Raw genomic sequence first — 20,120 nt, forward strand, 5'->3', positions numbered from 1 at the left:
GATTTAAAAACAAAAGATATTCTGGGCATTCATAAAATAAATGATTGATAATGATAATGATTGGGTTAGATAAATAATTCTCCCTTTCACATTTATATCTTATGTCCAAATAGTTTTGACTTCACTTAAACGATTATCATCATCAAGTTTTGATCAACTACTTCTGAGATTATAAAAGTTTTTGTATTCTTATACGAAATAAGATATGATATTCATTATTTACAAATAGATTTTCTTTTTCTTCTTAAAATTAAAATTTTAATTGAAAGTTATCAGAACTCATGTTGTTGACACAAATTGTAAATCACAATCCTTACAAAATGGGTAAGGAGTAGGGTGTGACATTTCAGTGAATTTTGCCGGTTCGCTGGTTGTCGAAACTAGAGACTTGGTGAAATCTCACCAAAAAATCACCGGTAATTCAGAGCTAGGAGGAGAAAATGTAAAACACCAAAAAACCCAAGCCCAAACTTTGAAATCGAAGCCTCCACAGCTCCCTAGAGTGTTGAAATAGTGGAGCTTTGAAATTGAAGATCAATCTTGAAATCTTGAGCAATCTCTCGAACCAACCATTGGAATGGAAGCTTTCGGATCAGAAGTTGGGTACTTTTCTGGTAATTCCTGATCTCTCTCAAAGCATCACCGGAGATGATGCTGAAATCCTACTGTCGTGCAGCCACAATTTGCTGTTATTTCTTCCTCTTCTTCTTCATATTATGTAGCTTTACAACTTTCATAGGACCAACTGACCAAGGTCGAAGTCAGTGATGATAACATATGAAGACGAAGGGGTGGATGGCGTCGACAATTTCAACGAAAGGCCTAGGATTTCGGCTAAGGCGAAAATTGCTTGTAGTTCACCAATTGCCAATTATCCGACGATTTTTGCAGATGTCATTTTTTGCCTCAGTTTCAATTTCGCTCCTCATCGAACCGAGCAAAATTTGTCATATTTCAGGCCAATTTCGCCGAAATGTCCTTCCATGGTAAGAAGGTAGTTTTGATTTTCCCCAAAAAGAACATTACTACTTGTGCAAGTTTTTCTTAGCATGGATTTTCTCATTAATATCTGTACTCTCTAATATAATAGTGAAGCTCTTAATATTTTACTATGCTAGTGGCGGCAATTTATCATACGATAAAGAGCTGCTGACAACCCGACATTGAGGGGAAGACAAAAAGTATTGCTCACCTAACATGGAAAGCATGGGAATCTTGTTGAACCAATGGCAGTTACAACTTACAACAGGATTGTTGGCTAACTTCTTCTTTGATATTTTTACTAATGAGAGGGGGGAAATTATCAACTTAGTGACTTATACACATATGTGGAACACTCTTCCCCTATCTTCAACCTTTTCCAAGACATCACTGTTTAGACCCCTTCACCCTTCAAATCCTTTACCACATTCTTTGCTTGGAACCTTCTTCGCTCCCCTCATTCCTCTGTCCCCTGGTCCCGCCTGGTTTGGTTTAAACACCATATCCCCTGTCACGCCATTTGAAAATCTCTTAACTTTGCCCTCCCTACCCAAGCCTTCTTCATTAGCCGCCATATTTCCGCCAACTCTTGTTGCTCCCTTTGTGGGAATGGTCCAAAGGACATTAACCACATTTTCTTCTCTTGCCCATTCTCCCGTCTCCTGTCTCTTGTAGAATAGAGACCTTGCATCCATTTGGCACCGCTCAAGACGCTCACACGAGTTTGTTCGTGATTGGACTTGGATCTTGAGGTCTTTTGTCGGTCACTCTATTTGTGATAACCTTGGCAAGCTTGTCTTTGGGGCCTCCATCCATCATGTCTGGTAGGAGTGTAACCTTAGAAGATGGATTTCCAAATCTTGATCCCTAGACCAAATTTGGAAAGCCATCTTCTTTGAAGTTTCTTCTAGAATAGCTTCCCTCCACCATCCCTTGTTGTTGACAACCGCAAAAGTAGACTAATTGTTAATTTCTAGGGTCTTAGTTGCCCTCTTATCCCCTGCTCTTGAGCTTTGTGCTCCCCCCTCTCTCTTCAGCTCTTGGTGTATTTTTCCTTGTTGTGTTGCTTGGTGCTTTTAATATAATACTTATTCATCCAAAAAAATAACATCATTTTAACAATTACTTTTTTTTAATAAAATAAAATCCAATAAAAATAAAGTTTATCATTTCTTTGTTTGGTTACAAAGAAAAGAAAATAAAGTTTTTCATATTTAACTTGTTTTAACTATGATCATATTCTATTTTATTATTTCTTTTATACGACTATGATTAAATTAAAAAGATGGTTAACAAAAAGAGAAATATGATAACTTTACAAATGGCTGAAAGATATGTAAGCTTTATGACCATATTCTTATTTTGTTTGGTTTTCTAGGCATCCAAACAGAGCCTCAAAATTTGGGGCAGATTTCCGGATCAAAGTTAAATAAATTCGGTATTTTAAAATCAAATCACTATTTTTATGTGGAAAATAAAGCTTTAAAAACTAATTTTTGCTTTTTCTTTCCTCGACATCCAACCACCGCCTCCAAAATTTTGGGACTAGCTTTCCACATCCACGACATTTCGTCAATAAGCTTCGTATTTTCAAATGGAATTCATGTGAATCCCATCCAACCACCGCCTCCAAAATTTTGGGACTAGCTTTCCACATCCACGACATTACGTCAATAAGCTTGGTATTTTCAAATGGAATTCATATAAAATAAAATAAAAAAGAAGGTATTTTCAAATGGAATTATGCTTCTTATGTGGAATATAAAAATTCAAACACGACTATGAATTCAAAGTTGAATAGTTGAGTCGTACAAGTAAAGAATACAAGCAAAACGTCAAATAAAATAAAAGCCATGTTGTTAACCAGAATTACAGTACATGTCATGCTAACAGTGACGTTGTTTCTGTTTTGGTAGAAAGCTTAGTTAGTCAAGCAGCAAGGAGCAACGTCCATATCAGCCAAGGAATGGAAGGAAACCAACTGGGCATTCCTAACTAAGAGATCAGCTACAACTTTGACAAGAACTAGAATCTTAGATTTGTTTTTTCTTTTCTTTTTGAGGAAATGACTTTCTGATTGAAAGATTATAGACAGATAAGAAAGTCACCTGAAAGAAGCAGCCTTTCCCTTAATAAAGGCGGTACTATCAGCAGGACAATTGAAGTTATCAAAGGCTAATTGAGATTTGAGAAAGTCTTCTCCAAGTAAGTAACTTTAACAATCTAAGAATCAGAAACCTGACAATAGAATGTGATTCCAACAAAATGTTAGCATGTAAAACTATGTCTGACATGAAAATCACCCAGTTTGTTTTGGATCTAACCTGAAAAAAAGGTAAATCCATCTGTACAATTCATTCCTGTCCTCCTGAAGCGTCAACTTTTGGTGGCCATTCAACACACAATGGACATGGGGGATCCTGACTGTCTGCCTCGGATGTTCTCTCGTCCAAGCAGTCTCCATGATAAACATGTCCACAAACCAAAATTGCAACAACAGACAGATCACCAGACAACAGCGGGTTGCTAAAAGCATTAGCTTTACGCCTTAAAAGCCTCCGACAGAGGCCACACACCATCTTAGTTGCATTTATAGACGTCATTACCAAGGGAATGGACTTCACTCTTTCTGGCCTGTGGAAAGGCCTTCTATCTGGGAGAAGAAAGGAAGGCAAAGATAACGGAATGTGCAACAATTAAACAAGTGTCAATGAGCATACCATTATCAATGGGTTACCTCCATGATAGCCAGGCTTGGAGCTGCATCGACTAGCAAACTTTAAAGAGAGTTTCTCGTGGCATAATGGGGAAGCACCCCTGCAAAGTGCTCTTAAGGTATCAACTTGGCTACCTGAGTTTCGCCTAGCGTAACGATTACCATACTTATGATGTGATCGTCTTAGGAACATTGCTCGACTAAGATCGTAATGATGGCGTGCATGTGAAGAGTGTCCATTCTGCAGTTCATTCAAACTATCTGTGGTATCCATAAAAGATGTGCAAGGGTGTACTGTAGTATAATCATCCGGCGAAACACAAGGGGGAGATCTCTGCAGGTAGAAAACAGATTAATAAGGGAATGTAGACAGCCCACATTCAAATATTAAGAAGAGAAAACAAATGACATCTGGCTCAAGAAACATAAGACTGCAATAAACAGGAATAATCAAGTAACAGACCACTTCTGTTGACAAATCCATCCCAACGGTACATGGAATGATATCTGCAGTATACATAAAAAAAATCCAGTTATCCTCATATCTTATTAAAGAAGCATAACACTGCCACACAATTCTAATCTTATGAGCAACAGGAAAAGTTCAAATTTATACAAATATTCTGAAGATTTGATATGGCTCAGGAACTGAATGTTCAATGAGGAGTCACGATTTGCTGACCAAACATCGCATACAAATAATTCATTTCAAAGAAGATGCAGATCCTCCAGAAATTAAAGATAGTCAAGAACAAACAAATGGGCTTGCAGACTGAGCCATCTCCACCACCAATCAAAAAAGATTAGTGATTAGAGCTAAAGATGCAATTAAGGGAGAAGTAAAATGATTATCCACAACGGACCTTTATGTTCAGAATCAATTCATTGGCACAGAACCGTTTTACGTTAAAATCAAACGGAAGGATGTCTAACGGAGTTCAATCACTTCAATGTGGTAAGTATCAGCTCAGACATGATCAAGAAAGCATGAGATGTAAAATCAAAGAAGAGTGCAAAACAAGTGATAAAAGTTCTGCAGATTTGAAATAAAATCTGATCAAGTATTCAATAGCAGCATAAATTTATTTGACATCATCAGGACATTGTCTAATCAAATTCCAAAGTCACAGTGAATTTGATCCATCATAAGTTGACAAAAATAACAGAAGTGCACCACATTTAAGATTTGCACATAAAGGAACCTGGTACAATTATGATGGTCATACGGGATTATGAGTTAAAATGTATTTGAGACTTAATTGTTAAACTTAAAATGCAGTTGAGGCTCAGTCCTTGAGCTTGAAAAGACAAATACCATACTCATTCAGCTATATGCCTTAAAAGTGAGGCATAAAAGTCCCCTAACTAATTACACAAAACCACGTGCTTCATACTTACTTACGGGTAGTTTTGTCAGCTAGAGAAGTTTGTGGCTCCAATCTGAAATTCATCTCACCCCTGCCCCAACTAACCTAACTTTTTTTCCCCCTTCTGTTCAATCAAAGATTTAGAGGATTTCAGCAACTACCAGCCATGACAATCACTGAGTTTTGAGGCTCATCAGTAATCCATGTTTAACTCAGCTATGATATGATCTTTAAGAAGCTTCAAAATCTTTAAAATAGTACTTTTAGGTGTCCTTTCTAGATTTAGACCTCTTCAAACATAATATATCAATCTTTTCATTTATACGTGACAACGTTAAAAGATTGTTGAAGTCAGTCATAGAGGCATTAGTGAAAAAGGTCACTCTGTTGAAGAATTTTCTCTTTGCAAATAACAACTACTCAGCCTTACCCCAAGTAAATGGAATCGACTACAGGGATCCTCACCCCTAAGCAGCACTACTTCTCCAAGGACCATTTTAGGCCTACCTCTAGCTCCTTTAGTTCATTCAATCTGAATCAAATAACTATTCCACAATAGTGCATCCCAATGCTTCTATGAAATGTGGCCATGCCACCTCAAATGATTTTCCCAAAGCTTATCATGTAGCAGTTTCACCCCCAACTAGATTATAATATGGACATTCCTTTATCTTTCCTAGTTTTGCCACATCAACATCAACATCCTCATGACTGCTACACTAGATTTTTCTATATGATATTTCTTAGAAGCCAAACATTTGACACTACACATCATAGTTGGTCATGGGATTGTCATATATAATTTTCCTCTAAAGCTTGAAGGAATGCAAAGATCACACAACACTCTAAATGCCCCTCTTGATTTCATTCATCTTAATATAACTCTCTATTAAACAACATCCTCTATATCTCACTTCTTCTCTTCAGTGACAAGAAGCGGAGTAAACCACAAAGGTAAGTAGCCCAACCTGTTGAGTTTTCTTTTACTTTTAAAGTCTTAGTGATCATAGTCTTATCATATCCCTTGCCATGTGCTACACCGATTACATGCTTTCAGAAACTTGGTCCAAATACTCCAAATTGCACATGTTCAACTGTTTAAACTCAAATTTTCATCATTCGGAAATTGAAACCAACATATGTATACCTTAAATTCATAGACCAGAACAGACCAGAAGCACAAGGTCACCGACATTCTCCATAGCAACTAATGACAGAGAGATAAAGGGTGTTTTTCCACTTTGAGATGCTCTTTAGGGTGGGCATACTGCATACATTGTGATGCAAATGTTCCTTTCCATGGAGAACCCTGTAACCCTATCCAGCAGAAGTGAGCACATAAAGTTTAATGTGCCTTTGAACTGGCTTGTACTCCAGTTGATACTAGTGTGGATTGCATTCTGTGTGGCACTTACCAGGATTGCCTCATAATATTTCTTAAGTTCAATACTAATAAATCTAGTAGGAATTAAGGACCTCAAACCCACCCAATTCTAAAGCACCACGTTCCTCGGCAGCTGACTAGTTCTTTGGAACTTGAACTGGATGTTGCCGGATTTGTTGGCTTACCTTGCTTAGACAAACCCTTGTAAACAGGCCTCTAAGGCCCTCCAAATCTAACATGGAGATGAAAGATCACATATCACTGCTTTTCCTTGGAACCACTTGTCAAGCTAGTCTGAGAGTTTAGGTTGGGTGACATGGAAAACAGATGGTTTCTGGAAATGCTACCGGTTCTTAACTCTCTAATAGAACCCCATGACCTTATTGACCTCTGATTTCAGCTTCCTCCATAAACTCTGAGACACACTTGTAAGCCTCTGTGGTCTATTAAAGCTAGCACAGTCTCGATGGCTATTGCCTACCAGAGGTTTCCCTCCGCTCAATTACTTTGTTTTCTCTATGGACATAATGCCGCACAGATGTGTTCAATACCATTACAGAGATTTCAAGTAAAGATAGTTCTGACAGTTTCTTCTTCAACTCAACTTTAATGAATTATCAAAATATTAATCACACTAACTTGATTACTTTAATCTACTGGAATATTACAGAGATTTCCAGTATAGGTAGTTCTGCCAGGTTCTTCTTCAACTCAACTTTTTATGAATTATCAAAATATTAATCACACTAAATTGATTACTTTCATATACTGGCTCAAGGAACCAATCTATACACCAAGGTGGTAAGAACCAAACATAATACGAGAACAATCACAAAATTCTTCAATGTGCCTGAATGAACATAGAAGTTCAGATAAACAGCTGAAAGAAAAGAATAAGAATCCAAACTATCAATCAAGCATTGCCCAAGTACCCAGAACAGGAAAGCAACCAAAAACACAACCCAGATTCAGAAAATGAAAGAGAATACAGTAAAGAACCAGCCCTAAATTTCAAGCCATCATCTGTCAAAAGAAGAGGGTGATACATAAACTGAGGAAGAAGAAGGCCTACCTGGAGGTGAATAAGAAACGGGAAGGTGGCTATGGTTAGCTCTTCTCTTTCTTTTCCCCATAATAATAACCATGAAGCAAACAAGCCTCTCGATTTGAGCTTAACTGCATACGGAAAAGGCCATTTCTAGGGCATCTGTCATACTGGAGAAACTCTCCTTAGCCACACACTGTTAAAGCAATGGCGAGCGGACCCCGTTCCCTTGTTCGTACGGCCATCGTAAAAAATAATAATAAAAAAAAATTTACAAAATGCAGAGTGGGTGGCGACGGCAAGATCATGGTCTCTTTAATGCTCTCGTCCACGTCATCATCGTCTCTCGGCATGCTTTCCATTTTTGTAATCTTCAATGGGCTTTCCTTTTAAGGTGGGGCCGAGGGGGTGGGAGATGGGCCAAAATTCTAATGGGCTTTAAAAACCTCGTTTCTTAAGGTTTCCACTTTGTGGTCAAGTCTGTGGCATTCAACAAGTTGACACGTGTCTGGGTTTTTGTTTATTTATTATTTTTCTGGATATCTCAAGTGGCATAGATGAGGCCCATATGAGCCTTCTCTGTGGGCTATAATGTAAAACAAAGCCAATTTCGTCTCATTTTCTTGCATAATCAACCGCATGATTTGGATACTGATGTTAGGAGCTCAACTGGGCCAATTATCTTTAACCCAGGCCCATCTTGGAGTTTTCAGGCCTAAACCGGAGGCTTGTTTTGGTATTTTTGGTCATTTCATTTCTCCTGTGGATTTTATTGCAAAAAAACCAGTCTGGCTGTAGCCTTTTAATTCTAGAGCCCAATTAATATGAAATTCCGAAAAAGAAAAAAAATGAAGATGTTTCTTCCCTTCCGATTAATCATTTGAGAAGGATCGGAGAGAGTAAGAACTGCAATGGTCGTTAAATCCCTCGGTGGTTTCTGCTCATCCAGAGTCAGATAGCAAGTGGTAGTAAGACGAACCAGGTATCTCTCTTTTCCTCCCGTTCCCTGTATTTTTGCTGCTATTGCTGTTGTTCATATTATGTTAGCTAGAATAGTTGTCTAGAAAGGGACGACCCCTCACCGTTGGCAGGTTCCATCTTCTCGATCGCCCTCTTTCTGCTGTTTGGCTTTTCAGAATTGGGAATTTTGGAATGCAGATTCCAGACAATTTGCAGTTGCCCAACCTCAATTTTCCTTGTTTGACGGAAAACTGTAATTTGCAGTTGCCCAACCTCAATTTTTCTTGTTTGACGGAAAACTGTGGGTCTAGTGGGAGGCTCTGGGGTTTGGGTTAATGCCCGAGTTTCTGGATAGATTGAATTTTCAATTAGGCGCGGTCGCTGGATTCGGCTGCCGCAGAACAGGGAAGAGTGATGGAGGAAGAGAGAAGGAACAAGGTTTGCAACTAGGGTCTATGGGTATGTTCTAGCAGAAAATTATCGAGGATGTTAGGTGAAGTTTCAGGGGTGCCAAAGATGGCTTGAAAATGATATGGACAGTCGCGAGATGCTGGAAACTAACCACAAAACACGGTATTCTAACAAAATTGGATTGAGAATGCCAAAAGAGTTCTCATGGATCAGAAAGGCCTGTTTCTCAGCGGAAGTTGTCCGGAAGAGGGAGTGGAAAATGGCCCTCGTTTCTCTTTCGCTTCGCTGTTGGATTAACCCTTTTCAAATTGCATTTGTCAAAAAAAATGTCTCATAAACATTTTTTGGAAGGATATTGGGGTGCTTCTAGGCATTCCTCCAAACCCCCCTCCCCCTCCCCCCACATAGGAAAACAAGTATTTTTTCATTGTATTTCAATGTCTCCATTTGTCTCTCTTCTTATGTTTTTTGTGTTTTTTCTTTCTCTTTCTTTTCCTTTCTTTAGCTTTGTTGTTAGTCATTTGGTGCTTGAGAGATGTATCAGTGGAGGAAATTTGAGTTCTTTGAAGAGAAGTCGAGTGGAAAGTGCTCGATTCCTGATGAAGTCTCTGGAAAGATTGAGTGCTGTTCGAATGGGCGAGGGAAGATTGTTGTTGGATGCGATAATGGCACCGTGAATTTGCTGGATCGCGGCTTGAAATTCATTTATGGGTTCCAAGCTCATGCATCTTCTGTTCTATTCCTTCAGCAGCTTAAGGTACGGTTTTGTATGGTTATTCTCCCTTTCCTTTTTTTGCTTGGGGGGGGGGGGGGGAATGAAATATATAGATTTATTTTAGTCTACTCATGTATATAACATTCTTTTTGGGTTACAAAATGCACAATAAGAAGTTCTGGATACGCTGCACAACCTGTACTTAAGAATAAATTCAGATTGGAACAGAACAGAAATATGTAATGATGATTTGTGTGTTGAAGCAAGGTTATAAACAACTTTTAGTAGGTTATCGCATAAGTGTACCAAGTCCCTTTGCTACTGCATGCCATACTTGACAAGTTGATATTGCTTGATTGATTTGCTAATTAGCTAGGAACAATCACCACTCCATGTTTATCCTCTTGGCATGTAAGTTTCATCTGGATTACATTCAAAATTTTATTGACATATTCAACTGTCATTTAAGTTTCTCATGCCTAACAGGATATTGGATGGAAAACATTCATGTGGATAACTAAGAAAGATTTGTTTATATGTTCATTGCAGTACTTGTGATTTCAATCGAAATATGGCATAAAAGTTCACAAGTTTTACACATCACAACTAAGTGATGCAATCTGAGTTCTAACATCTAAGTTTGTTGCTTGTAGCATATTCTGTACTTTCCATTGGCCATAATGTCAACCACTATGGTCTATCATCTACATATGTATTGTTAAAAAAAATAAAAATCATTGTGGTCAATCATTTATTTCTTAGCATATTTTGTATTTCATTCAAATTGAAGTGTATTGGGAATAAATTCTGATGAAGAACGGCCCATACCTGTTTTTTAATGGTCTTCAATTCTTATAATTATGCTTGAGAACTAAAATTAATCTCCCTTTTACCTCTTTTCTTTGTAATCAAATTTCACACCCGTCTCTTGAAACCATGTTGTCTTCCTAATTTCTTGACAAACTAATTTCTATCTATCTAACAACATACCAACTTTCCCCTGCTATCATCTGTAAATGAATACACCCTAAACCATCTCTGCCCAGGAGGATCCATATGAAGAAGTGTGAATCCTCAAAACTATTTCAGATACATGAAACCATCTAAACCTGAACTACCAATTATCACTAGGGAAACCCTAAATTTGAACCAAAAACCAATTTTGATCGTTCAAACTAGCCTGCTCATAAAAGATTCTGGTTAACTGGCTCTTAGTTGATCTTTTTCAATCTAGGACTACATCAATAACATTTTATATAGAAAAACATTTACTTAAATAACATTTGGCAAACAAGTGTCTGTCCTAGTGTCTACCTAAGTTTCTTTAGGTTTCGATAGGGATAAGTGAATCTATATAGATTTTCAGGTCGGAACTTATGAAATTTACTTAAATATGGTCAAAAAGTCAAAATCCAGCGAAACGAATAGAAACCTGATTAAATATAACGGCACTTATCCTGATCAATAGGCTAAGCAACCGAGACAAGGTCAGCCAGAACATGCTGGTTTCAACTGATTTTCTCCATGATAGTTGAATAAGAGTTGATTTGATGTTTTTGTGACAGAAACTTCAAAGTCTGAGACTAGTTTTGCCATGAAAATATTTACTTACGTGAATCTAATAGGCTTCCAGGCAGCATGATGTCAATCATTTAATAAGAATTTCTAATAGCTATCCATTTGAGTGGACATTTATTATGTTTGCAGCCAATATGGATCCAAGATGTGCTGAACCTGCAAAAAACATTTAAAATTGGAGATAGCTTTAAACTTCATGGAACTACTCTTCTTTTGTTTTTGCATTTTCTTGATTTTGTTTCTGTTTATTTAACCTTTTGTTTAATTGTTCTGAATCAATAACGGGGATGAGTTATTCATCCAAATCCAAAAAGTATTAAATATTGATCCCAAGAATAGATGACAGGGATGACTTTGGTTCCATTTTAGATGGAAACTTAACTGAAGTCTCATTTCCTGATGAATCAGCAACGTAATTTCCTAGTAACTATTGGGGAAGATGAACAAACGTCTCCACAGCTCTCACCCATCTGTCTAAAGGTTTTTGACCTTGATAAGATGCAGCCTGAGGGTTCCAGTACATCCGCTCCTGATTGTGTCCAAATATTGAGAATATTCACCAATCAGTTTCCTGAAGCAAAGGTAGTGCTACTTTGTAGTTTTTTTTACTCCTGTTTACTTTTTAAGTTGGGAAAGTTTTGTATCCTTACTAGTGGAAGGCCTGAGTTGTGCTTATGACCCACTGTTGCTGGGCAGATTACATCGTTCTTGGTCGTCGAAGAAGCTCCACCAATATTACTGATCTCAATTGGGTTGGAAAACGGTGCCATTTATTGCATCAAGGGGGACATTGCCCGGGAACGCATCTCCCGTTTCAAGCTTCATGTTGAGCATGTTTCAGACAAGAGCCGATCATCTATCACAGGCCTTGGCTTCCGAGTTGACGGACCAGCCCTTCAACTCTTTGCTGTGACTCCCTGTTCCATGAGCCTGTTCAGTTTGCAGGAGCAGCCACCTAAGCTTCAAACCCTTGATAATATTGGATGTGATTTAAATTGTGTTACTATGAGTGATCGCTCGGTATGCAATTCTGGCTGCTCTTTTAGTATAGTTTTTATTATTTGAAAATTATACATTGGCATCATGTATCTTAATCAATTGTGAGTCTCATCCTTGTTAATTAATCAGGAACTAGTTATTGGGCGTCCAGAGGCTGTTTACTTCTACGAAGCTGATGGACGTGGTCCTTGTTGGGCTTTTGAGGGAGAGAAAAAGTTCCTTGGTTGGTTCCGTGGGTACCTATTGTGTGTTATTGCTGATCAAAGGAATGGAAAGGTTACTTTCAATATCTACGATTTGAAGAATCGGTTGATTGCCCAGAGTTTAGTGGTTAAAGAAGTTTCTCACCTGCTTTGTGAATGGGGTAGTATAATTCTAATAATGAGTGACAAAACAGCTCTATGCATAGGAGAGAAGGATATGGAAAGCAAGTTAGATATGCTTTTCAAGAAGAATCTATATACTGTTGCCATCAATCTTGTCCAAAGTCAGCAGGCTGATGCTGCTGCAACTGCTGAAGTTTTAAGGAAATATGGGGATCATCTATATGGGAAACAAGACTATGATGAGGCTATGGCTCAATATATTCACACAATTGGCCACCTTGAACCTTCATATGTTATACAGAAATTTCTTGATGCACAACGCATATACAACCTTACCAATTATCTGGAGAAATTACATGAGAAGGGGTTGGCTTCTAAAGATCATACGACTCTTCTCCTGAACTGCTACACAAAACTGAAGGATGTTGAAAAGCTAAACGTATTCATCAAAAGTGAGGAGGGAATTGGGGAACATAAGTTTGATGTGGAGACTGCTATTAGAGTGTGTCGTGCTGCAGGGTATCATGAGCATGCAATGTATGTTGCGAAGAAGGCAGGTAAACATGAATGGTACTTAAAAATCTTGCTTGAAGATCTTGGTAGTTTTCAAGAAGCATTGCAATATATTTCTAGCCTTGAACCCAATCAAGCTGGTGCCACAGTTAAGGAGTATGGTAAGATTCTTGTGGAGCACAGACCAGCGGAGACAATTGCAATACTAATGAGACTCTGTACTGAGGAAGAAGAATCAGCTAAAAAAGGGGTTTCAAATGGCACATTGGTATCCATGTTACCTTCTCCTGTTGATTTTCTCAACATTTTTGTTCATCATCCTCTCTCCTTGATGAATTTTCTTGAAAAATACATCAGCAAGGTCAAGGATTCACCAGCACAGGTAGAAATTCATAACACACTGCTGGAGTTGTACCTTTCGTATGATTTGAACTTCCCATCAATCTCACAAGAAAATACTGCTGGAAATTTGAACTTACGGTCAAGAAGCTCAAAAGAAGTATTAAGTATCTCCAAAACAAAGTCAAGGGAAAGATCAGTAGCTGAGGACAAAGATGCAGTTAAGGAAAATGAACGTATTGAAAGACTTGAGAAGGGGCTGGACCTGCTTAAGAGGGCATGGCCATCCAACCTGGAACATCCACTTTATGACGTTGATCTTGCTATCATTCTTTGTGAGATGAATGCTTTTAAAGAGGGTCTTTTATTTCTTTATGAGAAGATGAAGCTCTATAAAGAGGTGATTGCTTGCTACATGCAGGCCCATGACCATGAAGGGTTGATTGCATGCTGCAAGAAGCTGGGAAGTTCAAATAAAGGAGGAGATCCATCACTTTGGGGGGATCTGCTGAAGTACTTTGGAGAGCTTGGGGAAGATTGCTCCAAGGAAGTAAAAGAAGTCTTAACATATATTGAAAGGGATGACATCTTACCACCTATCATTGTTCTTCAGACTCTTTCCCGGAATCCTTGCCTCAGTCTCTCAGTTGTCAAGGATTATATTGCTCGAAAGCTTGAACAAGAGTCAAAGCTGATTGAAGAGGATAGGCGATCTATTGATAAGTACCAGGTTTGTGTTTCTAAAAACTGTTTTTAACTTCTACTTGTAATTTGTCTGTGAGTTTCACTCTGTGTCATTATGATCGGTAGTGCAATAGGTTTTTCTATAACCTTATCTGTCTGTTAGTTTCACTCTCTCTGTCACAGTTGGGAAGGGACTCCCTCCTCCTCCTTTTCTTGATGAGCGAAACAAGAGATATCACATAACAACGTAACATCATGCTACTAACAACCCAGTATAGTTAGTTTCTATCATCATACAAGAATTAGAGCAGTCCACACATTTCACATTCGGAATACCCCAATTTACAAGTTCAAAAAGTTGGGTATTACAGTGAGATAGCGACATACAGTTAGTTATTACAGTGGTAGGTACATAAGATTTGAAAACACCAGTATTAGCTGTCACATAAAGTCCTTCAACAGCAGCAACCAAAACATCCTCTTCTTGAGAATTCCCTTCTGATGCAAAACCACAGATCCATGAAGTACTACACAAAAATTCGAACCACCTTGTCTTAATTTATGATTATATACTCCTGCAAGCCGCAATGAGGGTCACTAGTATTAGGCCAGGGAATTGAATCTATAGAAATGGTTGTAACAGGACGGGTTGGGGATTCTTCATTGTTCACCCCATTAAGGGTGAGCATGGAGATCCAGTAGCACCCAATTGAAAGGCTAGATTGAGGAGACACTGATTCCCCCCCCCCCCCCCCCCAAAAAAAAAAAAAAAACTTTTTATTTCTGTTGGACTCCCTTCTAGTTGCTTCAACAATTATTTATTTCTTTAAAGCATATTATATAGTTCAAGGAACGGCTCTTTGCACGATTTAATGCTTGAAAGAAAAGCTTTAGTTTACTCTAGGACCCATTCAAAGAATTTTAATTGACTCAATTCGGTTCCTCCCCACCCCTGATACCCCCAACTCTTCCTGATTTCACTATTTACCCCACATCCATAGCATGAAAATGCACACAAAGTGTAGCAGTCCTTTGTGGTATATCTCAAATTTGGTGGTTTATTGGTTTATTTCAATTTTATCTTCTACACGATTTCCATCTTGTTTTGAAAGATTCTTGCAACTTTTTAAGCAAATTTCACAACATTATAAAAACTAAAACGAGAAGTCATATTGGTTTAGATTTTCAATAGTGACTTAGATGATAACATGTGTCTAAATTTGGTTTCTGTATGTTACTTCACATCTAAGATGGAAATAGGCTGTTATATGATTTGCTTATGATGAAACTGTGGGACTTTATCATAGTGCTGGTATTTATTTATTATTATTATTTTTTTTTTTTTGGCCCTGGGCAATTGATTGATAAATTGCTGAGCAATAGATCTTTCTGATAAACGATTTAATGCAGGAAGAAACCTCAATAATGAGGAAAGAAATCCAAGATCTTAGGACCAATGCGAGGATCTTCCAACTTAGCAAGTGCACCGCATGCACTTTCACCCTTGATCTCCCTGCAGTCCATTTTATGTGCATGCACTCATTTCACCAACGTTGCCTTGGGGACAATGAGAAAGAATGCCCGGAATGTGCTCCTGAGTACAGATCTGTACTGGAAGTGAAAAGAAGCCTAGAGCAGAATGCCAAAGACCAAGATAGGTTCTTCCAACAAGTGAAGAACTCAAAGGATGGGTTCTCTGTGGTTGCTGAGTATTTCGGGAAGGGTGTAATCAGCAAAACTACCATTGTTCCTGATGACACTTCCGGCACAGCTCCCTCCAGTGGTGGCTTGTAGGAAGGGTTGTCGATTTTGCTTGGTCTTCATAATTAATCAGGCCTTGTTCAACTTGTAGACCTTCGTTGAATGTTGTTTGCTTTGATTTGTAGTTTTTAGGACTGCAGGACCCCTTTTTTTGATGGAGGGATGGTACTGGATACTGTTGTTACCTGTTTCATGTTCGTGTAACGATCCACTGGCTACAGATCAAGAGAAATGGCCAATGCTGTAATAGTAGTGGGGGAGTTTTTTTCTGTTTTCCCCCTCCTTATTCCATCTGAAATCTGTTGTTTCTTTCCAAGAAAATCTTGATTAGTTTCTTGAATTTTCCTGCAATGTAATAAATAGGAGAAGAGATTTGTGGTATGTTTTAGAGCTTGACTGACTAAACAATTTGTTTGTGCTGTGTATCAACAATCAAATGAGGTTTGTAATTATTTTTATGAAAAGGTTTGTCGTAATCATATTGTGAGGATTATTGGCTGATAGCCTGGTAGACAATTTCAATCTCGATCGTTTAATTTGAATTTGATAAAGAGATTGTTCTGTAGTTTTTTTCTTTTTTGGATATGAGGTTCATCCGGACTAGCTTACCCGCACCACGATTACATCCTCAAGGGAGCTTTTACATAATTAATGCCGCTGAATGGGTGCGAACCCAAGACTTCCCCTAGACTTCCCCTGGGAGGTTGGGCCTTTAATCGCTTTACTAACCCATCATTGGCAGATTGTTCTGTAGTTGTGTAGTCTCTTAGTTATGATTTGGTTCGAAGTAAGAGTATGAGCAGCAGGGGCATTATATGCAAGTGCATGGAAGAGACCAGGGTTAAGTCCAGCAGAAAGTGCCTTAAAGATAGAGTGGAAAGAACATCTACAATAGATCTTTTGGTCTCAAAATAGAGAAGCAAACATGTGAAAGTGCCTGTTTCTGTTAGCTGGCAATAGTAACAAGATCAGTAACCCACCTTCCTTACAACCAGATTAAACCTTTAAAAATGTTCTTTCATACACACGAAAACAAAACAAAGAGTAGGGGCTTCATTAATGAATAATTATGAACAGAAAATGGTATGAAAGAATATATTAGTCGCTATTGCTTGTCACTCAACAACCTACAGCCATGATGGTTTTTGATTCACTTGGGAGACCTAGTTGTATTCTTTCTATTGAAGGAAACATCTTAATTAAGATACGAAGAATTGGTATAGTTCAAAGGCATTTAAGCGAATTCCAACAAAATTTAAAGGTGGGTAAGGGTGTGGGGGACCCAAATGTCTCCTTATTTTCAATCACTTTCGGCTTTGATTTTGCTCTTTGATTCATCTCCTGTCTATCGCCCATCAGTAAAGGCTTTTCCTTCTCAAGCTTTCTTTCAGCTACAAGTCAAAAGATTGAAAGTGAAATGTACATGAAGCTTAATGAGTAAGGCATTCTAGAATCTTGCTGGCTTGGAAAGGCTTTTGTCATTCAAGTTCCTGGTAAGGCATCGCAGCTGATTCAAATTCCCCCATGTAAAGTAGAGATTCCAGAGCTTCACCAAAGATGATTGTGTCTAGATGTGGTTGTTATGTTGAGTTCATATTGGATAGTGGCAGTCTTCATCTCCAAAAAGATAGGTTTTGGTGATCTAAAAGGAACATTGGCAAGGAGTTCATGTATCAAATTAGTGGTGTTTGTTGCTCTAATATGGAAGAATAACAAAGGAACAAAGGATCGGTGCAATGCAAGCCAAGAAGGATAAGATGATTACTACTAGAAGTTGGAAGCTGTGTTCAAGGCAAAATGATAAATGTTGTTCGAATCTAATCATTTGTGAAGAGTGATGCTCGGAACTACATGATAAAAAGCAGAACCATTACAAATGTGACTTCTAAGTTCATTAAAGAGTACATTAAACATAATAGTAACGTCACATTATTCAAACCTACAGTCATAATATTGACAAATGGTGTGAACTTACCCGTTAGCATCAATATCCTCATCCTCAACAAAAACCCTTGACACTCATATATAGTATTATTTTTTGCCCAAACCTTAAATATCTACTTGATAAAAGAACTTGTCCCTTTTTTGGCTGCGCTTCCCCTCATAAAATTTCTGACCCGCCCCTCCTCCTAGCTTCTTTCAATTAGATTACTTTATTAATTTTTATTTTTTTGGCAGAAAATAAATTTATTGAGACGGAGAAGTCGAAGAAATAGAGCTACAAAGAGACTGCACCCAAGGGGAGGAAATGGTGATCAGCAGCCTCGTTGATCCTCTTTATGTCCCACACCTAAGATATCATGGATGATGGGGGCAATATCAAGAGGTGGGGGTGGAGCCATTCACTATACCCGTTTAGTTTTGTGAATTTCTTGATTCATGAAATCTAAGGATTCACCTTTTTACATTAAAAACGTAAATTTGTAGATTTATGGGTATGAGGTAAAATCCAGAGATTTCACCGCTACCATAAAATAGCTAAATATGTGAATCATGACTCCATAGATGTTTTTTTTTAAAGATGAATCTACATATTTCGTTATAAAAATTCAGGCTAACTAAATAGTTAATTTTATAAACCATCACTCCATAGATTTGAAATCTCTAGATTTTTTAATTCTACAGAATCAAATAACCAAATAAGCCCTAAATTAATGAGCTCTTTACAATCAGATTCAAAGTAACCAATGTCAATTCCTTCATCAAGTGTATAAAGAACAACCATCCTAAGCACCTTTGCTTCTACCATAAGTATAGGTAGCTGAGTTGGGCTCAAAAATTGCTACAACTGGTCTTCTTTCATGGTGTTTCCTGATCATGCATCCTAAACTTGTAAAGCATGATTCTTTGTCAAAAGTTGCGTCAGTGTTGATCTTCTATGCTCTACTTAGAAGGGATTTCTAGTGATGCAAATCTGTGAGCCCACCATCAATTGTGATAGTTTGGGGTGGGCCTAGCCATATTTGAACATATTCTTACGTCAACTTCCATGCCTCTGGAGTCCTGACCTACTTCTAGGGGTGTCAACGCTGCGGTTTCGGGCTGAAAAACACCTAGCTCAAACATGGCCCATTAGTAAAATAACGGTTTTGGGCCGGTTTCCCTTTGGTGCGGTTTGGATTCGGGCTAACTAACGATTTGGGCTAACAGTTTAGATTTGGGTTGACTAACGATTTATGGTGTTTAAGAAAAAAAACAAGAAGAAACAATTGAGCATCCTACAACAAAAGTGAAAATAATATGAAAAGCAAAGTTGTTATTGGTCAATTTCCATTAAAAAAAACCTACCCATTATATAGAAATCAATAACCTAGATATTAAGTAGTTAAATGACTACTTGATCTTTGAATTCATGCATAATTTTTTTAATTATCTATTATACAAACTACCTAATGGTAATATAATGATTCAAATACTATTTAATATAAAATTACAAAACGGGTTGTGGTTCGGTTTCGAATTGGTGCGGGTTTCACAAACCTCAGCCCAATTATGGCCCATAAGGTTCGGTTCAGACCGATTCGGGCTATAACGGGCTGGTGCAGTTAGATTTTAATAGTTCAGACTATAAATTGACACCCCTACCTACTTCGTATGTTTCTACGGCCTTCTTTTAAAGGCCTATCATTCCATTAACAAAAAAATATACGCGTCCATGCCTCACACGAACAACCACACGTGTCCCTAGCTATTCCATATAATTAATTTATCATCACGTGAGAAAATGGGATCCGAGAAATTGCAATCGTTAAGTAGGTTGGGATTCGTGAGGTCTAGTGGTCTACACCGTTTAGACCGTGGACCACCCGTCAGACCCGAGTCTCATCAGCTTGAGATTCAAGATAGAGAGACAAAAAACATTTAAACTACTTAAGAACAAAAATCAAAACAAAAAGGACAAAAAAGGAAAAGAAAATCAAAGAAAAAGCAGGGAAAGCAAACGAAAAGAAAAGAACTATCCGTTCAGAGACATCTTTGTGATTGCACGCCATTCGATACTTCAGAAACGGAAATTTTTTTTTTTTTTTTTTTTTTTTTTTTCTACCCCTTTTTAAAAAACAAAAAAAAAAACACAAACCCCCCCCCCCCCCCCCCCCGCCCGGGGGGGGGGGGCGCCCCCCCCCCCCCCCCCCCGGGGGGGCCCCCCCCCCCCCCCCCGGGCCCCCCCCCCCTTTTGCCCCCCTGGGAGAATGCTTCAGTTATGTTGTCCACATGTTAACATTTCTAGATCGAAGAATCTGTACCGTCTCATCAAATCTAAGATCGTTCAGAAAAAGACGAACGGTCGTAAATGTCGCCCGCGGGTTTAGGTTTGATTATAGGAAAGAAGAACGGTTTAGA

At 38.2% G+C, this 20,120-nt stretch overlaps 2 protein-coding genes across 2 annotated transcripts; one reads left to right on the forward strand and one right to left on the reverse strand.

The window, feature by feature from the left end:
* Positions 1 to 2,712: 2,712 nt before the first annotated feature.
* LOC149009477 (uncharacterized) lies at positions 2,713 to 7,752 on the reverse strand. The gene is made up of 5 exons (XM_089164024.1): positions 7,521 to 7,752; positions 4,161 to 4,204; positions 3,719 to 4,031; positions 3,306 to 3,634; positions 2,713 to 3,219 (listed from the first exon to the last, which is right to left on the reverse strand). Exons 1-4 carry the CDS (start codon positions 7,591 to 7,593, stop codon positions 3,336 to 3,338), a joined length of 729 nt encoding a protein of 242 aa, XP_089020150.1. The 5' UTR covers positions 7,594 to 7,752; the 3' UTR covers positions 2,713 to 3,219; positions 3,306 to 3,335.
* A 530-nt stretch (positions 7,753 to 8,282) lies between these two features.
* VPS11 (vacuolar protein sorting 11) lies at positions 8,283 to 16,312 on the forward strand. Its single transcript, XM_089163021.1, has 6 exons — positions 8,283 to 8,475; positions 9,370 to 9,621; positions 11,566 to 11,739; positions 11,854 to 12,177; positions 12,286 to 14,064; positions 15,429 to 16,312. Exons 2-6 carry the CDS (start codon positions 9,400 to 9,402, stop codon positions 15,810 to 15,812), a joined length of 2,883 nt encoding a protein of 960 aa, XP_089019147.1. The 5' UTR covers positions 8,283 to 8,475; positions 9,370 to 9,399; the 3' UTR covers positions 15,813 to 16,312.
* The last annotated feature ends 3,808 nt before the right edge of the window (positions 16,313 to 20,120 follow it).

Source organism: Hakea prostrata, chromosome 7 (genome assembly GCF_041222555.1).
Source record: "Hakea prostrata isolate BN-2017 chromosome 7, UWA_Hpros_2, whole genome shotgun sequence".
Classification (NCBI taxonomy): Eukaryota; Viridiplantae; Streptophyta; class Magnoliopsida; order Proteales; family Proteaceae; genus Hakea; species Hakea prostrata.